This window comes from Bombina bombina, chromosome 8, assembly GCF_027579735.1.
Source record: "Bombina bombina isolate aBomBom1 chromosome 8, aBomBom1.pri, whole genome shotgun sequence".
In the NCBI taxonomy this organism is placed as follows: Eukaryota; Metazoa; Chordata; class Amphibia; order Anura; family Bombinatoridae; genus Bombina; species Bombina bombina.
This window is the reverse complement of record NC_069506.1, coordinates 281502808-281523462: the sequence shown is the minus strand read 5'-3', so window position 1 is coordinate 281523462 and position 20655 is coordinate 281502808. Positions and strand designations below refer to the sequence as shown.

The following is a 20655-nucleotide window of genomic DNA, read 5'->3' as shown; positions in this document are numbered from 1 at the left end:
GTAAATTATTTATAAATTATTTATTCACAAAAATTAAACTGATAGATGAAAATACAAGACAACAAAGGGATGATAATGTGTAGGTTACAGACCATATACCACACCTAGGGCTAGATTATGAGTGGAGCACTATTTAGCGTTCCCACTTGCACTTTTTCTTTGCTAGATGGAGGCTTTTTGCGTGTTATGAGTTGAAAGTAAAATCTTAGCCTGCAAATAGTGTAACTTCAAATATTGCGACAGCATTTAAATATTCTCCCACAGACTTCAATGGAGCATGCAAACTGCAAAAAAAACACTAACACTTATACTTGTGCGCTAACCAGATTGAATTTAATCATGTGCACTGAATCCGGCATGCATTATAAATATTTTACATTCCAAAGTTCTTCACATAGAAGAATGTGTTCTATTTATTCATAAATAAATATTTCTACATATCTGATGATTTTTTGGTAAAATACATATCTATACCTATATATATATATATATATATATATATATATATACAGGTGGCCCTCGTTTTACAACGGTTCAATTTACACCATTTCAGAATAACAACCTTTTTTTCCAGTCATGTGACTGCTATTGAAAAGCAGTGCATTTATTAAAATAGCCAGTAGGTGGAGCTGTCTGCATGTGTTGCAGCAAAGCAAGCTGAAATTAATCAGTTTAACCAGACCTGAGTTATTGAGCAGATTTCAAAGGAACAAGATCTTCCTGTCTATAACTCAGTCCAGATTGGAATGCATAGAAAACATAATTTATGCTTACCTGATAAATTCCTTTCTTCTGTAGTGTGATCAGTCCACGGGTCATCATTACTTGTGGGATATTAACTGCTCCCCTACAGGAAGTGCAAGAGGATTCACCCAGCAGAGTTGCTATATAGCTCCTCCCCTCTACGTCACCTCCAGTCATTCGACCAAGGACCAACGAGAAAGGAGAAGCCAAGGGTGTAGTGGTGACTGGAGTATAATTTAAAAAATATTTACCTGCCTTAAAAAACAGGGCGGGCCGTGGACTGATCACACTACAGAAGAAAGGAATTTATCAGGTAAGCATAAATTATGTTTTCTTCTGTTAAGTGTGATCAGTCCACGGGTCATCATTACTTGTGGGATACCAATACCAAAGCAAAAGTACACGGATGACGGGAGGGATAGGCAGGCTCTTTATACAGAAGGAACCACTGCCTGAAGAACCTTTCTCCCAAAAATAGCCTCCGAGGAAGCAAAAGTGTCAAATTTGTAAAATTTGGAAAAAGTATGAAGCGAAGACCAAGTTGCAGCCTTGCAAATCTGTTCAACAGAGGCCTCATTCTTAAAGGCCCAAGTGGAAGCCACAGCTCTAGTGGAATGAGCTGTAATTCTTTCAGGAGGCTGCTGTCCAGCAGTCTCATAAGCTGAACGAATTATGCTACGAAGCCAAAAAGAGAGAGAGGTAGCAGAAGCTTTTTGACCTCTCCTCTGACCAGAGTAAACGACAAACAGGGAAGACGTTTGTCGAAAATCTTTAGTTGCCTGTAAATAAAATTTAAGGGCACAAACTACATCCAGATTGTGCAAAAGACGTTCCTTCCTCGAAGAAGGATTTGGGCACAAGGATGGAACAACAATCTCCTGATTGATATTCCTGTTAGTGACTACCTTAGGTAAGAACCCAGGCTTAGTACGCAGAACTACCTTATCCGAGTGAAAAATCAAATAAGGAGAATCACAATGTAAGGCTGATAACTCAGAGACTCTTCGAGCCGAGGAAATAGCCATTAAAAATAGAACTTTCCAAGATAACAACTTTATATCAATGGAATGAAGGGGTTCAAACGGAACACCCTGTAAAACGTTAAGAACAAGGTTTAAACTCCATGGTGGAGCCACAGCTTTAAACACAGGTTTAATCCTGGCCAAAGCCTGACAAAAAGCCTGAACGTCTGGAACTTCTGACAGACGCTTGTGTAACAGAATGGACAGAGCTGAGATCTGTCCCTTTAAGGAACTAGCGGATAACCCCTTTTCTAAACCTTCTTGTAGAAAAGACAATATCCTAGGAATCCTAACCTTACTCCAAGAGTAACCTTTGGATTCGCACCAATATAGGTATTTACGCCATATTTTATGGTAAATCTTTCTGGTGACAGGCTTCCTAGCCTGTATTAAGGTATCAATAACTGACTCAGAAAAACCACGCTTTGATAAGATCAAGCGTTCAATTTCCAAGCAGTCAGCTTCAGAGAAGTTAGATTTTGATGTTTGAAAGGACCCTGAATCAGAAGGTCCTGTTTCAGAGGTAACGACCAAGGTGGACAGAATGACATGTCCACCAGATCTGTATACCAAGTCCTGCGTGGCCATGCAGGCGCTATTAGAATCACTGATGCTTTCTCCTGTTTGATTCTGGCAATCAATCGAGGAAGCATCGGGAAAGGTGGAAACACATAAGCCATCCTGAAGGTCCATGGTGCTGTCAAGGCATCTATCAGGACCGCTCCCGGATCCCTGGATCTGGACCCGTAGCGCGGAAGCTTGGCGTTCTGTCGAGACGCCATGAGATCTATCTCTGGTTTGCCCCAACGTGGAAGTATTTGGGCAAAGACCTCTGGATGAAGTTCCCACTCCCCCGGATGAAAAGTCTGACGACTTAAGAAATCCGCCTCCCAGTTCTCCACTCCCGGGATGTGGATTGCAGACAGGTGGCAAGAGTGAGACTCTGCCCAGCGAATTATCTTCGATACTTCCATCATTGCTAGGGAGCTTCTTGTCCCTCCCTGATGGTTGATATAAGCTACAGTCGTGATGTTGTCCGACTGGAACCTGATGAACCCCCGAGTTGCTAACTGGGGCCAAGCCAGAAGAGCATTGAGGACTGCTCTCAATTCCAGAATTTTTATTGGAAGAAGACTCTCCTCCTGATTCCATAGTCCCTGAACCATAGTCCTCTCACACATCCTATCTAGTCGTTGGGTGCAAGAGAATGACTGGGGGTGACGTAGAGGGGAGGAGCTATATAGCAACTCTGCTGGGTGAATCCTCTTGCACTTCCTGTAGGGGAGCAGTTAATATCCCACAAGTAATGATGACCCGTGGACTGATCACACTTAACAGAAGAAAGAACTGTTTGCAGAAAAATACAAGGGAAGTCTGTGTTGTGTGATTATTTTATTAGGTTTATAATGCCATTAACTTAGTTTAATTATATATTCTGTGTTGTGTGATTATTTTATTAGGTTTATAATGCTGTCTAGCATTTAAAGTCTTCATTTCAAAGCTTTTAAAATAATGTATTAGGTGTTACTTCTGACAATTTTGAGAGGGGACTGGAACCTATCTCCCTCACTTCCCATTGACTTACATTATAAACTGGGTTTCAATTTACAACAGTTTCGATTTACAACCATTCCTTCTGGAACCTAACCCCGGCGTAAACTGAGGGCTACCTGTATATATATATATATTTATATATATATATATATATATATATATATATACACACACACATGATTATTTATAGGTATAGAGCCTGTGTACACAGGCAATTTTTTGCAGTACATTAGTCCCACCCCTTGCTCTCTCTCTATACCCCCTCTCTCTTTCTCCCCTCTTTTACTCTCTCTTTCCCCCCCTCTCTTTTGCTCTCTCTCTCCCCCTCTCTTTTGCTCTCTCTCTTTCCCCTCTATTTTGCTCTCTCTCTTTCCCCTCTCTTTTGCTCTCTCTCTCCCCCTCTCTTTTGTGCTCTCTCCCCCTCTCTTTTGCGCTCTCTCCCCCTCTCTTTTGTGCTCTCTCCCCCCTCTCTTTTGTGCTCTCTCCTCCTCTCTTTTGTGCTCTCTCCCCCCTCTCTTTTGTGCTCTCTCTCCCCCTCTCTTTTGTGCTCTCTCCTCCTCTCTTTTGTGCTCTCTCCCCCCTCTCTTTTGTGCTCTCTCCCCCCTCTCTTTTGTGCTCTCTCCCCCTCTCTTTTGTGCTCTCTACCCCCTCTCTTTTGTGCTCTCTCCCCCCCTCTCTTTTGCACTCTCCCCCTCTCTTTTGCACTCTCCCCCTCTCTTTTGCGCTCTCTCCCCCTCTCTTTTGCGCTCTCTCCCCCTCTGTTTTGTGCTCTCTCCCCCTCTCTTTTGTGCTCTCTCCCCCTCTCTTTTGTGCTCTCTCCCCCCTCTCTTTTGCGCTCTCTCCCCCTCTCTTTTGTGCACTCTCCCCTCTCTTTTGCTGTCTCTCTCCCTCTCTTTATCCCCCCTCTTTAGAGCTCTCTGTCTCGGCAGTCGGCCCCGACATCTGGCCACGCCCACGCCCCACCCCACCTGCGCCACGCCTGGTCCGCCCATGTCACTCCCATGCCCCACCCATGTAGCACCCGCCCACACCCACGTCGCAACTGCCCGGCCACACCCACTCCAGCACACACCAGATCAGTTGGAAGGCCAGGTGTGTTTGTCCTCGCGAGCAGTGTCTACTACGCATGACAGCTTCGGACAAACACACTTGGCCTTTTATTATATAGGATATATATATATATCTAACTATTTAAAAATATTTTTATATATATATATATATATATATATATTCCCCTGTGTGCAGAACATTGGAATGTGTAATATTTAAAGTAATTACACAGTTAAAACCTTTATTAATTATGAATAGTGCATACATATTTATATATACAGTATATATACTAGGCGATAAGCCTGCCCAGAGGGCAGTCTATTTAAATTACTGAAAAAAATAAACGAAATTATCAAAAAAATGTTTTAACCTAATCTAATACCCCTTTAAAAATAACATCACCCCAAAAAATAAAAACACACCCTAATCTAACAATAAATACAAATAGCCCTTTTGTAAGTTAAACAGCTCTTTTACCTAAAAATAATTACAAAGTGCCCCCTAAAAGTAACCCCCCCCACCCACACAACCCCCAAAATAAAAAAAAACTGAGTCTAAAAAAGCCTAACCTGCCCATTGCCCCTAAAGGGGCATTTGTATGGCATTGTTTTTAAAAGGGCAGAGGAAAAACAAAGTTATACAGCGCTAATGTCTAAAACTGATCCAGGCCACTCCCTAACCACCTCTCCAAAATAGCTACAGTAAAACAGGAAAAATGCGAAAATCGGAGGGCGCTAAAGCAAGAAACAGTACCACACTTAATCTCTAATATAATTTAATAAATTAAAAAAATAAATAAAAACAAATATAGGACAGGAATACTGTAATCACCAATATAGAGTTAAAGGGACGTCTCCCTATAACAAGAGATAAGCAAATGCAAATAAATGATTGACTAATAATATTGCTAAAATACCACCAAAAATAATAAAATACAAAATCTAAAAAATGTATACATTCATCCGTAAAATGGTCATAGGGATAAATATATTAATGGCAAAAAGTCCATGGATAATATTGGGTTAATCGATTATGTACAATATATGAGAAGCAGTTCGTGTTTCACACTGTATGAGTATGCAACTCTGTTGCTGTATATAGTTTGTCAACTGACAAATGGCTGTGATCCAAGGTTTGTATTGTTAAAGTTTTAAAACTGATTTTGGCAACTTTGTTGCAACTCAGGAGTAAATCTGCCACTTAAGTTGAAAAATAATATTCCACCTTATATATAGAATAAATGTTGACACTTGTAAGGTGTTAGAAGAAAAAGTCTTATATTAAGTAGCCAATGTTGTGTGAAAAAAAAGAAACGCTCCAGGGCGTCTTACCATGAACTTTCGTCAGCTGATAACAAGCCGCTCAGCGTGCATAGATGGCGGTTCTCACACAGTGAGTATGCAGGGTTCAGAGCTCCAGGGCGTCTTACCATAAGATATCGTCAGCTAATACCAAGCCGCTCAGCGTATATCGATGGCGGTTCCTCCACAGTGAGTATGCAAGGTTCAGAGCTTGGCTGAGCTGTACCACTGACCATATAGGTAGTTACCAATGTTAGCACTTCACCTTGAAACTGCCGATATCAACGGCTCACAGACCAGACCGGAGTCTCTGCAGCAGCAGGAATGTTGGTGTTTGTAAATCCCGCACTTAGCGTATATCACGCGCGGTTTAAAGGACTAGGTACCTAGTAAGCGTTGCTCTATACAGGACAAGCAACTCTCCTTCTTCTACGCGTTTCACCCGACTTAGGGCTTTATCAAGATCTCTGATAAGAGTTGCAACAAAGTTGCCAAAATCAGTTTCGAAACTTTGACAATACAAACCTTGGATCACAGCCATTTGTCAGTTGACAAACTATATACAGCAACAGAGTTGCATACTCATACAGTGTGAAACACGAACTGCTTCTCATATATTGTACATAATCGATTAACCCAATATTATCCATGGACTTTTTGCCATTAATATATTTATCCCTATGACCATTTTACGGATGAATGTATACATTTTTTAGATTTTGTATTTTATTATTTTTGGTGGTATTTTAGCAATATTATTAGTCAATTATTTTCTTTGCATTTGCTTATCTCTTGTTATAGGGAGACGTCCCTTTAACTCTATATTGGTGATTACAGTATTCCTGTCCTATATTTGTTTTTATTTTTATTTTTTAATTTATTAAATTATATTAGAGATTAAGTGTGGTACTGTTTCTTGCTTTAGCGCCCTCTCATTTTCGCATTTTTTCTTTAAAAGGGCAGAGCAGGACCGGCGGTCGCGGAGCAGGACCGGCATGGAGGATCCTCTTCATGTGGTCGCCGCCGCATACTGAATATTGAATGGAAGGTACCCCATTTAGGTACCTTGCATTCCTATTGGCTGACATTTTGAAATCAGCCAATAGGATGAGAGCTACTGAAATCCTATTGGCTGTTCAAATCAGCCAATAGGATTTCAGTAGCTCTCATCCTATTGGCTGATTTTAAAATTTCAGCCAATAGGAATGCAAGGTACCCCAACATAAATAAGGTATCTTGTATTCAATCTTCAGTGTGCAGAGGAACCTCCACGCCGGTCCTGCTCCACGGTAACCTCCGCTCTGTGCTTTCTTTGCTCCAGATTAAACTAGATGTCCCCGCACTGGATGAAGATGTTGCTGCCTGGAAGAAGACCTTCACCGCCGGACTTCAGTAACTGTGAGTACCTATTTGGGGGTTAGACTTAGGTTTTTTTTTTTGGGTGGGTTTTTATTTAGATTAGGGATTTTTTTATTTTTTAAGGGCAGCAAAAGGACTGATTGCTATTTTAAGGGCAATGCCCATACAAATGCCCCTTTAGGGGAAATAGGTAGCTTAAGTTTTTTAGACATAGTTTTATTTTTATTTTGGGGGGTTGTGTGGGTAGGGGGGTTACTTTTAGGGGATAATTAGTACTTTATTTAGGTTACAGGAGCTGATCGCTTTCGAGCAATGCCCTACAAAAGGCCCTTTTAAGGGCTATTGGTAGTTTAAAGTTAGTGTTTTTTTATGGCTTTTTTATTTTAATGGGCAGCAAAAGAGCTGATTGCAATGCCCATACAAATGCACCTTTAGGTGCAATGGGTAGCTTAGGTTTTTTTTTAGATTTCTTTTTTTTTAATTTTGGCGGGGTTGGTTGGGTGGGGGGGGGGTTTAACTGTTAAGGGTTCTTTGTAATTTTTTTAGGTAAAAGTGCTGTTTAACTTAAAGCAATGCCCTATAAAAGGCCCTTTCTTTCCTAAGATATGGTGAGTCCACGGCTTGAGTAATTACTGTTGGGAATATCACTCCTGGCCAGCAGGAGGAGGCAAAGAGCACCACAGTTAAACTGTTAAGTATCACTCCCTTGCTCACAACCCCAGTCATTCTCTTTGCCTTCTGTGCATGGAGGAGGTAAAGTTTAGGTGTCTGAAGAAAAATTTTGATTTAATCTACAAGCAAGTTTTGGGGTATAGCCGTATCATTCTCTTTGCCTTCTGTGCATGGAGGAGGTAAAGTTTAGGTGTCTGAAGAAAAATTTTGATTTAATCTACAAGCAAGTTTTGGGGTATAGCCGTATTCCACGTCATTCCTTGCTGTCGGGTAGTGGTGGCTTTAAAGCAGTTAGGAACTTGTAAAGAGGTACTTACTGCATTTTCCAAACAATTGCTGCCCTAGTTTAGAAAGCCAGAGTTGGCTACTCTGTTCTTTCTTTTTCAAAGGTCTCTGTGAAGAACTGTGTCCTCTTATACCTTGTAACTTGTCTACATGCCGGACAGCGGTGCAGGTAAGTGCTTTTTCTTCCAGTTGGGGAGACCATGCAGTTAGCAAATTAAAAGACACTGCTTTTTTATTGGGACATAGATAATCCTGTTGTATGGGTTACACTGGGGCATGAAGCAAGCACTGTAGCATGTGTGAGACTAACATTTAAACTCTTTTAAAAACCAAAGGGTAAAATGCTTTTATTAGGCTTTATTTTCTGACACATATACTTGATAAAACAATACAAGTTTAAACTGAAAGTATGGCTGAATTTTCTATTTCAGCAGTTTATTCATTTCCCCTTTGCTTTAAAATAAAACGATGCAACATTTTAAACTGTCCAGTTTATAAAAAGAGTTATTTCTGGTACTCAGTGTACCAGGAAGCTATTTTTAGTGCCTCTCTGTGTCACAGCAGTAATTTGAGCTCGGCAGTTGCGGTCACATGACCGGCTTTACTTCATAGCATTTCTGAGGAAAACGTTATTTTTCTCCATTTCTGGGTGATCCGGTCTTAATTGGTAGCGGTAAGGCACCTCAGTAATTGAGGTGTGGGGTTGCCTGAGGGGTATTTTAGAACTATATTTGATGTTTATTAAAAGTTTTTTTCTTAAAGGGACACTGAACCCAAACATTTTCTTTTGTGATTCAGATAGAGCATGCAATTTTTAGCAACTTTATAATTTACTCCTATTATCAATGTTTCTTCGTTCTCTTGCTATCTTTATATAAAAAAGAAGGCATCTAAGCTTTTTTCTTGGTTCAGAACTCTGGACAGCAGTTTTTGATTGGTGGATGAATTTATCCACCAATCAGCAAGGACAACCTAGGTTGTTCACCAAAAATGGGCCGGCATCTAAACTTACATTCTTGTATTTCAAATAAATATACCAATTAGAGAATAAAGAACATTTGATAATAGGAGTAAATTAGAAAGTTGCTTAAAATTTCATGCTCTATCTGAATCACAAAAGAAAAAATTTGGGTTCAGTGTCCCTTTAACTTTTCTCACATAATTAGCTGGGGATCGATCCTAATTTGGAATAAAATTTTAAGTGTATTTTTTTCCTTGGCTTATTTTAATTGAATATTAAAATCTTTGAAACTTATCTGTACAAGTTTTACTGTTTCACAACATGTCTGATATGGAGCAAGAGCCTGCTTTCAGGAATTTATGCTTATTATGTTTAGATGCTCCTATGCAATTTTGTTCTTCATGTGTCAAGAAAACCTTGCAAAATAAAGGTAACATTTTTGAGCCTAATGTCTCTCAGGATGATGCTGTTAAAATAATACCTCAGCTTTCTCCTGATACGTCCCAAGCCTCAATGGCGTCACATGCAGTGCCCTGTGGTTCCTCTAAAACTCCTAGTGGAGTTTATTTTAAAGCAGAAATTACTGCCCATGTAACTTCAGCCGTATCTGCGGTATTAGATGCCATTCCTAGATTACAGGGAAAACGCAAGAGGAGATCTAGAAATTCAGAAAGTAAGGTGCCTGTCTTCAGTTATGCTTCCCAAGTTGCCCTTTCTCATAAGTCTGATGAGGAAGATACATCGAGACTTTCTGAGGGTGAAATCTCAGATTCGGACAGTATAATTCCTTCTTCTGAGACTGAGGTGGTATCCTTCAGATTTAAGCTTGAACACCTTCGTGTATTGTTAAAGGAGGTTTCTTTCATGTAATTGGCAAGAGTCCATGAGCTAGTGATGTATGGGATATACAATCCTACCAGGAGGGGCAAAGTTTCCCAAACCTCAAAATGCCTATAAATACACCCTTCACCACACCCACAATTCAGTCTTACAAACTTTGCCTCCTATGGAGGTGGTGAAGTAAGTTTGTGCTAAGATTTCTACGTTGACATGCGCTTCTCAGCATTTTGAAGCTCGATTCCTCTCAGAGTACAGAGAATGTCAGAGGGACGTGGAGAGTATCGCCTATTGAATGCAATGATTTTCCTAACGGGGGTCTTTTTCATAGGTTCTCTGTTATCGGTAGTAGCGAGATTCATCTCCTACCTCCCTTTTCAGATCGACAATATACTCTCATATACCATTACCTCTACTGATATCTGTTTCAGTACTGGTTTGGCTATCTTCTATATGTGGATGGGTGTCTTTTGGTAAGTATGTTTTTATTACTTAAGACATCTCAGCTATGGTTTTGGCACTTTATGCATTTATATAAAGTTCTAAATATATGTATTGCACTTATATTTGCCATGAGTCAGGTTCATGTCTTTCCTTTTGCAGATTGTCAGTTTCATATTTGGGGAAAATTAATATTAAAAAATATTTTTTTCTTACCTGGGGTTTAGTCTTTTTTTCAATTGACTACTTTGTTTCAAATTGCGGGCTGACTTCGGCTTGCGGGTGTGCCAAATGCTACACTTTATTGCGTCATTCTTGGCACGAGAATTTTTTGGCGCGAAAGGCATGTCCGTTGACGCAAGTTCATCATTTCCGGCGTCGTAATTGATGCAGAGGTTTCACACAGGGTTGCGTTGTTAGTGACGCGAGTGTGTCATTTCCGGACATGGTTGGCGCCAAAAATTTTTTTTTTAGTTACGTTGTGCGTCATACTTGGCGCCAAACTTTTTTCATTATTTATTTGCCCCATTGCTGTTTGCCTCTTGCCTTTTTCTATGTCAGAGGGCTATGCTATTTGCATTTTTTCCCATTCCTGAAACTGTCATATAAGGAAATTGATAATTTTGCTTTATATGTTGTTTTTTTCTTTTACATTCTGCAAGATGTCTCAATATGATCCTGCCTCAGAAGTATCTGTTGGAACTTTGCTGCCTGACATCGGTTCTACCAAAGCTAAGTGCATTTGTTGTAAAATTGTGGAGATTATATCTCCTAATGTCATTTGTATTAGTTGCCATGATAAACTTTTACATGCAGATAGTGGGGCATATGTATCAATCCCCGTGTTTCTGGCAAGTTATCAGGCTCGCCAGAAACAGCAGTTATGAAGCAGCGGTCACAAAGACCGCTGCTCCATAACCTGTCCGCCTGCTCTGAGCAGGCGGACAGACATCGCCGGAAATCAACCCGATCGAATACGATCGGGTTGATTGACACCCCCCTGCTGGCAGCCGATTGGCCGCGAGTCTGCAGGAGGCAGCATTGCACCAGCAGATTTTGTGAGCTGCTGGTGCAATGCTGAATACGGCGAGCGTATTGCTCACTGTATTCAGCGAGATCTGGCGGACCTGATCCGCAGTGTCGGATCAGGTCTGCCAGACCTTGATAACTATGGCCCAGTGTGTCCATCAGTAATAGTACATTGTCGGTTGCAGTTCCTTCAACTTCTAATGTACATGATATACCTATGAATTTTAAAGAATTTGTTACTGATTCTATTCAGAAGGCTTTGTCTGCATTTCCATCTTCTAATAAGCGTAAGAGGTGATTTAAAACTTCTCATAAAGTTGATGAAATTTCAAATGACCGACAACATAATGAATTATCCACCTCTGATGAGGATCTATCTGATTCAGAAGATCCTTCCTCAGATATTGACACTGACAAATCTACTTATTTATTTAAATGGAGTATATGCGTTCTTTGTTAAAAGAAGTGTTAATTACTTTGGATAGTGAGGAAGCTAGTCCTCTTGATATTAAAACCAGTAAACATTTAAATTCTGTTTTCAAACCTCCTGTGTTTACTCCAGAGGTTTTTCCTATTCCTGATGCTATTTCTGATATGATTTCTAAGGAATGGAATAAGCCGGGTACTCCTTTTAATCCTTCTGCAAGGTTTAAAAAATTGTATCCTTTACCAGCAATTTCAATAGAGTTTTGGAAAAATATCCCCAAAGTTGATGGGGCTATTTCTACTCTTGCTAAACGAACCACTATTCCTATGGAAGATAGTACTTCCTTTAAAGATCCTTTAGATAGGAAGCTTGAATCTTATCTAAGGAAAGCCTATTTATATTCAGGTCATCTTCTTAGGCCTGCAATTTCTTTGGCTGATGTTGCAGCTGCTTCAACTTTTTGGTTGGAGAATTTAGCGCAGCAAGAATTGGATTCCGACTTATATAGCATTGTTCGTTTACTACAACATGCTAATCATTTTATTTGTGATGCAATTTTTGATATCATCAAAATTGATGTTAGATCCATGTCTTTAGCTATTTTATCTAGAAGAGCTTTGTGGCTTAAATCTTGGAATGCTGATATGACATCTAAGTCTAGATTACTATCTCTTTCTTTCCAAGGTAATAATTTATTTGGTTCTCAGTTGGATTCTATTATTTCAACTGTTACTGGGGGGAAGGGAGTTTTTTTTTTGCCTCAGGATAAAAAACCTAAAGGTAAATCTAAGGCTTCTAATCGTTTTTGTTCCTTTCATCAAAATAAGGAACAAAAACCTAATCCTTGCCCCAAGGAAACTGTTTCCAATTGGAAGCCTTCCTCAAATTGGAATAAATACAAGCCTTTTAAGAAACCAAAGTCAGCCCCTAAGTCCGCATGAAGGTGCGGCCCTCATTCCAGCTCAGCTGGTAGGGGGCAGATTAAGGTTTTTCAAGGATGTTTGGGCAAATTCTGTCCAAAATCAATGGGATTCAGAGTAAGACCTCCTGTGATGTTAGAAGATTTTTTCTCTCACGCATCCCAGTAAATCCAGTAAAAGCTCAGGCTTTCCTGAAGTGTGTTTCAGGGGTAATCATGCCGGTTCCTTTTCAGGAACAAGGTCTGGGGTTTTATTCAAATCTATTAGAAGTATTTCGGATACTTGTTTGGGTGGAATCCAGCTCCTGTCTAATTTCTGCAGTTCATATCCCAGGTGTAGACAATTGGGAGGCGGATTATCTCAGCCGTCAGACTTTACATCCAGGGAAGTGGTCTCTCTATCCGGATGTGTTTTCTCAGATTGTTCAGATGTGGTTGTCTTCCAGAAATAGATCTGATGGCTTCTTATCTAAACAAGAAACTTCCCAGATACCTGTCCAGGTCCAGGGATTCTCAGGAGGAAGCAGTGGATGCGCTGACACTTCCTTGGTGTTATCAACCTGCTTATATCTTCCCGCCTCTAGTTCTTCTTCCAAGAGTGATCTCCAAAATCATCATGGAACAATCATTTGTGTTGCTGGTGGCTCCAGCATGGCCCCACAGGTTTTGGTATGCAGATCTTGTTTGGATGTCCAGTTGCCAACCTTGGCCACTTCCGTTAAGGCCGGACCTACTGTCTCAAGGTCTGTTTTTCCATCAGGATCTCAAATCATTAAATTTGAAGGTATGGAAATTGAATGCTTAGTGCTAAGTCATAGAGGTTTCTCTGACTCAGTAATTAATACTATGTTACAAGCTCGTAAATCTGTCTCTAGGAAGATTTATTATTGAGTTTGGAAGACTTATATTTCATGGTGTTCTTCTCATAAATTCTCTTGGCATTCAGGATGGTTTGGATAAGGGTTTGTCTGCAAGTTCCTTGAAAGGACAAATCTCTGCTCTTTCTGTTTTATTTCACAGAAAGATTGCTACTCTTCCTGATATTCACTGTTTTGTACAGGCTTTAGTTCGTATTAAGCCTGTAATTAAGTCAATTTCTCCTCCTTGGAGTCTTAATTTGGTTTTGAGAGCATTACAGGCTCCTCCATTTGAGCCTATGCACTCTTTAGACATTAAACTACTTTCTTGGAAAGTGTTGTTCCTTTTGGCCATCTCTTCTGCTAGAAGAGTTTCTGAGCTTGCCATGGACTCTTGCCAATATGAAAGAAATTAATTTATCAGGTAAGTTCTTACATAAATTATGTTTTTCTCACCCAACCCAGGAACATTGCACAGGGGCTCTACCAATGCATTGACACTCTAAATCCACTCTCCATCCCAGTATCATCTCAGCACACAGAGAGTAAATTATGCTGCATATCTGGGCAATAAGATGACTTGCAGCAGCTGACAGTGGCCCTTTTTTGCCTGTTTTTGCAAACTGTATGTAACACACTTGTGCCTTTATTTTTCTGTATTAGGCAGCATATGCTGAACACATTTAAGAAGTGTTTTGAGGTTTGGTTGGACCTGGGGAAACCACTGAAGACTTGGATTGCAGAAACATGGTCCCTGCAAGAGATGCTCCATGCCACAGTGTGCTCCAGTAAGGAGGAAATTACAAAGCAACTCAAACTGCAAAAGGTATAATATGAGCCGGGTTAGGTTCTGAGACAAGTCACACAAATTGTGGTGCCATTTCTGTGTTTGTTGAGGCTGGATCAGTTCAATGAAGGTTTGTCCACAGGGGGCACTCCCAGAGGGGGGGGGGGGATATGTATGATAATTTCCCAAAGAAGGACAGCTGCCCTTCTCCATGCTGATATATGTACATGCTGGGACTATTTGTACCAATGCAAACAAGCCAGCTGTCTAAGCACAGTTTGCTGCTAATGTCCCCTTTACGCGCTTCTTGTGCTCACTTTACTGTTACTGTTTAAGCGGACATTATATGTTACCCTTTAAGCACAGGACAGAGAATTGTCTTATTTCAGTAATGCACCTTGGCATTGGTCCCCGAGTTAATGTTAAAAAGGTTAGACCCAAATACAAAAGGTAAGTACCTTTAGAAGCCACATAAGCTGGAGACTGGATGATTGCAGCAGGCCAGAGAAAAAGATGCAAAAGTCACAATCAGATAAATACACATAAATATTCAGGACAGATGAATTCAAATAAAAAGGGTGCAAAGCTGATGGGCCCCTAATATAGCAACATTTATGCTTACCTGATAAATGTATTTATTTCCGGATATATGGTGAATCCACGTCATTATTTACTGTTGGGAATATCACTCCTGGCCAGCAGGAGGAGGTAAAGAGCACCACAGCAAAGCTGTTAAGTATCACTTCCCTACCCACAACCCACCCACAACCCCCAGTCATTCGACCAAAGGAAAATGGAAAAAAAAGGAATGATACAAATGTGTAGAGGTGCCTGACGTTTAGTCAAAATAACTGTCTTAATAAAAATGGGTGGGGTCGTGGACTCACCATATCCGGAAAGAAATACATTTATCAGGTAAGCATAAATTTTGTTTTCTTTCCTAAGATATGGTGAGTCCACAACGTCATCATTTACTGTTGGGAACCAATAACCAAGCTAGAGGACACAGATGACTAGGGAGGGAGAAAAGAAGGCACCACCGCTTGAAGAACCAGTCTCCCAAAAGACATCAAATTAGAAAACATATGCAAAAGAAAACAAAATGTAGTCTTGCAAAACTGTTTCACAGAATCTTCATCTATGAAAGTTCAGAAAGAAGAGACAGACAGCCCTCGAGGAAGAGCCATAACTCGCTCAGGAGACAGCAGAACAGCAGTCTGAAAGGCAAAAACAAACTAAACTTCTCAACCAGAGAAAAAGAGAAGAGCAGAAATTTTCTGATCTCAACACTTTCCAGAGAAACAAACAGGACAGAAGACTTACGAAAATCTTAGTCGCCAGTAAAAAAAAGCATGAAAAACATGCACTACCTCTAAGTTGTGCACAAATGTTCCTTATGACAGTAAGGATAAGGACATAAAGAAGGAACAACAAGTTCCTAAATAATATTTCAATTCGAAAACCACCTTATCCGAAATAAGGGGAAGCACACTGCAAAGCCGAGATTTACGAAACTCTCCAAGCAGGAGAGATAGCAAAAGAAAGAAAACCTTCCAAGATAAAAACATGACGTATATGTGTATATGTTGTGTTATGCTAGTGTGTGTATATATATATTGTTTGTATGAGGTATATGTGTGCATGTTGTGTTATGTTATTCTATATATTTAATGTATGAGGTATTAGTAGCGTGACCATATTGCCACTTTAAAAAGGGACACATATGAAAAATACATATGTCAGGGCTTTTTAAAGAAATGTTTTGTTTAAGAACCCTGACATGTATTTTTCATATGTGTCCCTTTTTAAAGCGGCAATATGGTCACCCTAGGTATGAGGTATATATATATATATGAGGTAAATGTGTGCACATTGTGTTGTTTGTATGTATGTGTATATATATATATATATATATATATATATATATATATATATATATATTGTATGAGGTATATGTGTGCACATTGTGTTATGTTAGTCTATATATATATATATATTGTATGAGGTATATGTGTGCACATTGTGTTATGTTAGTCTATATATATATATAATGTATGAGGTATCTGTGTGCACATTGTGTTATGTTAGTCTATATATATATATTGTATGAGGTATATGTGTGCACATTGTGTTATGTTAGTCTATATATATATATATATTGTATGAGGTATATGTGTGCACATTGTGTTATGTTAGTCTATATATATATATAATGTATGAGGTATCTGTGTGCACATTGTGTTATGTTAGTCTATATATATATATATTGTATGAGGTATATGTGTGCACATTGTGTTATGTTAGTCTATATATATATATTGTATGAGGTATATGTGTGCACATTGTGTTATGTTAGTCTATATATATATATATATATTGTATGAGGTATATGTGTGCACATTGTGTTATGTTAGTCTATATATATATATATTGTATGAGGTATATTTGTGCACATTGTGTTATGTTAGTCTATATATATATATATTGTATGAGGTATATTTGTGCACATTGTGTTATGTTAGTCTATATATATATATATTGTATGAGGTATATTTGTGCACATTGTGTTATGTTAGTCTATATATATATATATATTGTATGAGGTATATGTGTGCACATTGTGTTATGTTAGTCTATATATATATATATTGTATGAGGTATATGTGTGCACATTGTGTTATGTTAGTCTATATATGTATATATATATTGTATGAGGTATATTTGTGCACATTGTGTTATGTTAGTCTATATATATATATATATTGTATGAGGTATATTTGTGCACATTGTGTTATGTTAGTCTATATATATATATATTGTATGAGGTATATGTGTGCACATTGTGTTATGTTAGTCTATATATATATATATTGTATGAGGTATATGTGTGCACATTGTGTTATGTTAGTCTATATATATATATATATATATATATATATATATATATATATTGTATGAGGTATATTTGTGCACATTGTGTTATGTTAGTCTATATATATATATATATATTGTATGAGGTATATTTGTGCACATTGTGTTATGTTAGTCTATATATATATATATATATTGTATGAGGTATATTTGTGCACATTGTGTTATGTTAGTCTATATATATATATATATATATTGTATGAGGTATATTTGTGCACATTGTCATTTCAGCATTAAAACAGCAACACAGCCATTACGAGTCTTGTCAGTATAGCTGTACCGCAAGCCTTTTAGCCTGTAACACAACGTCAGTCCCGCACTTGTAAAAATTATGTTTTTTCATGGGACTTCCATAGCGCTGCCATTACAAGTTTTGCGGTGAGGCTAAAAAGCTTGTGTTACACCCTCTAACGACACGATCTGTACCGCCATCTGAGAGCAGTAGTTATGAGTTTTACGCAACTATACTGTAACATAAAACTCATAACTAAACTGCTACAAAGTACACTAACACCCATAAACTACCTATTAACTCATAAACCAAGGCCCTCCCGCATCGCAAACACTAAATTAAAGTTATTAACCCCTAATCTGCTGCTCCTGACATCGCCGCCACAAAAAAATATTTTAACCTCTATTCCGCCGCTCCCCGTCACCACTATAATAAAGTTATTAAACCCTAAACTGCCGCCCTCTCGCATCGCAAACACTATTTTAATATTATTAACACCTAATCTGCTGTCCGCCCACATCGCCCCTACTATACTAAAGTTATTATCCCCTATTCTGCCGCTCCCCGACATCGCCGCCACTATAATAAACCTATTAACCCCAAAACCGCAAGCCCCCCACAACGAAATCTACAAAATTAAACTATTAACCCCTAAACTGAAAGCCCCCACATCGCAATAAACTAATTTAAACTATTAACCCCTAAACCTAGAGCTCCCCCTAACTTTATATTAAAATAAAAAATTCCCTATCTTAAATTAAATTAAAACTTACCTGTCAAATTAAAAAAACTAAGTTTAAACTGACAATTAAACTAATATAACTATTAAACTAAAATTAAACTAACTACCAATTAAACGTCTAGATTACGAGTTTTGCGTTATGAGCGTTGCGGTACTAACTTGCAAGTTATTGTCACCGATCACTTACCTACAGCGCTGGTATTACAGGTTTACAAAAACCCAGCGTTAGCAGGCAAAAAGTGAGCGTAGAGCAAAATTGAGCTCCATACCACACTCCAATACCAGCGCTGCGATAAGCTGCAGTGAGCTGGTTTTACGTGCTAGTACACGATTTCCCCATAGACATCAATGGGGAGAGCCGGCTGAAAAAAAGTCTAACACCTGCAATAAAGGAGCGTAAAGCTCCGTAACGCAGCCCCATTGATTCCTATGGGGAAATAAAATTTATGTTTACACCTAACACCCTAACATGAAGCCTGAGTCTAAACACCCCATATCTTACACTTATTAACCCCTAATCTGCCAACCCCGACATAGCCGACACCTACATTATACTTATTAACCCCTAATCTGCCGCCTCCGACATCGCTGACACCTACATTATACTAATTAACCCCTAATCTGCTGCCACCTACATTATACTTATTAACCCCTAATCTGCTGCCACCTACATTATACTTATTAACCCCTAATCTGCTGCCCCGACACCTACATAATGTTATTAACCCCTAATCTCCTGCCCCCAATGTCGCTGCAACCTACCTACACTTATTAACCCCTAATCTGCCGCCCCCAACATCGCCGCCACTATACTAAATTTATTAACCCCTAAACCTAACCCTAAGTCTAACCATAACACCCACTAACTTTAATGTAATTAAAATAAATCTAAATAAAACCTATTATTAATAGCTAAATAATTCCTATTTAAAACTATATACTTACCTATAAAATAAACCCTAAGCTAGCTACAATATTAACTATTTACTAACTACCTAGCTAAAATAAATACAAATTTACCTGTAAAATAAAACCTAACCTGAGTTACACTAACACCTAACCTTACACTACAATTAAATAAATTACATTTATTAAATACGATTAACTAAATTACAAAAACAAACAAACACTAAATTACACAAAATAAAAATAGAAATTATCAGATATTTAAACTAATTACACCGAATCTAATAGCCCTATCAAAATAATTAAAGCGCCCCCAAAATAAAAAAAAACATAGCCTAAACTAAACTGCCAATAGCCCTTAAAAGGGCCTTTTGCGGGGCATTGCCCCAAAGAAATCAGCTCTTTTACCTGTAAAAAAATACAAACAACCCCCAACAGTAAAACCCACCACCCACACAACCAACCCCCCAAATAAAATCCAAACTAAAAAACCTAAGCTCCCCATTGCCCTGAAAAGGGCATTTGGATGGGCATTGCCCTTAAAAGGGCATTTAGCTCTTTTCCACCCAAAACCCTAATCTAAAAATAAAACCCACCCAATAAACCCTTAAAAAAGCCTAACACTAACCCCTGAAGATCCACTTACAGTTTTTGAAGACCTGACATCCATCCTCAACGAAGCGGCAGAAGTCTTCATCCAACCGGGCAGGTCTTCATCCAGATGGCATCTTCTATCTTCATCCATCCGGCGTGGAGCGGGTCCATCTTCAAGACATCTGGCACGGAGCATCCTCTTCAATCAACGTCTTCTTCCGAATGAGGTTTCCCTTTAAATTACGTCATCCAAAATCTTATTGGCTGTTGCAATCAGCCAATAGGATTGAGCTTTCATCCTATTGGCTGATCCAATCAGCCAATAGGTTTGAGCTCGCATTCTATTGGCTGATTGGAACAATTAACTTAGTTAATTGTATTTAATTTATGTAATTTATGTAATTGTAGTTTAAGGTTAGGTGTTAGTGTAACTCAGGTTGGGTTTTATTTTACAGGTAAATTTGTATTTATTTTAGCTAGGTAGTTAGTAAATAGTTAATAACTATTTACTAACTATTCTACCTAGTTAAAATAAATACAAACTTGCCTGTGAAATAAAAATAAAACCTAAGCTAGATACAATGTAACTATTGGTTATATTGTAGCTAGCTTAGTGTTTATTCTACAGGTAAGTATTTAGTTTTAAATAGGATTTATTTAGTTATTAATAGTAGGTTTTATTTAGATGTATTTTAATTACATTAAAGTTAGTGGGTGTTAGGGTTAGACTTAGGCTTAGGTTTAGGGGTTAATATATTTAGCATAGTGGCGGCGACGGTGGGGGCGGCAGATTAGGGGTTAATATATGTAGGTAGGTGGCGGCGATGTTAGGGGCTGCAGATTAGGGGTTAATAACAGTAATGTAGGTTGCAGGGATGTTAGGGACAGCAGATTAGGGGTTAATAATATTTAACTAGTGTTTACGATGCGGGAGGGCGGCGGTTTAGGGGTTAATATGTTTATTATAGTGGCGACGATGTCCAGAGCAGCAGATTAGGGGTTAAT

General features: G+C 38.8%; 1 protein-coding gene across 3 annotated transcripts in view; it reads left to right on the top strand.

The window, feature by feature from the left end:
• Nucleotides 1–20655, top strand: part of LOC128639180 (uncharacterized) — an 80116-nt gene that overhangs the window by 42281 nt on the left and 17180 nt on the right. For all 3 annotated transcript variants that reach the window (XM_053691403.1, XM_053691405.1, XM_053691406.1), the window contains exon 5: nt 14122–14284. In XM_053691403.1, coding sequence (XP_053547378.1) covers nt 14122–14284 — 163 coding nt within the window. The remainder of the gene's footprint in view (nt 1–14121; nt 14285–20655) is intronic.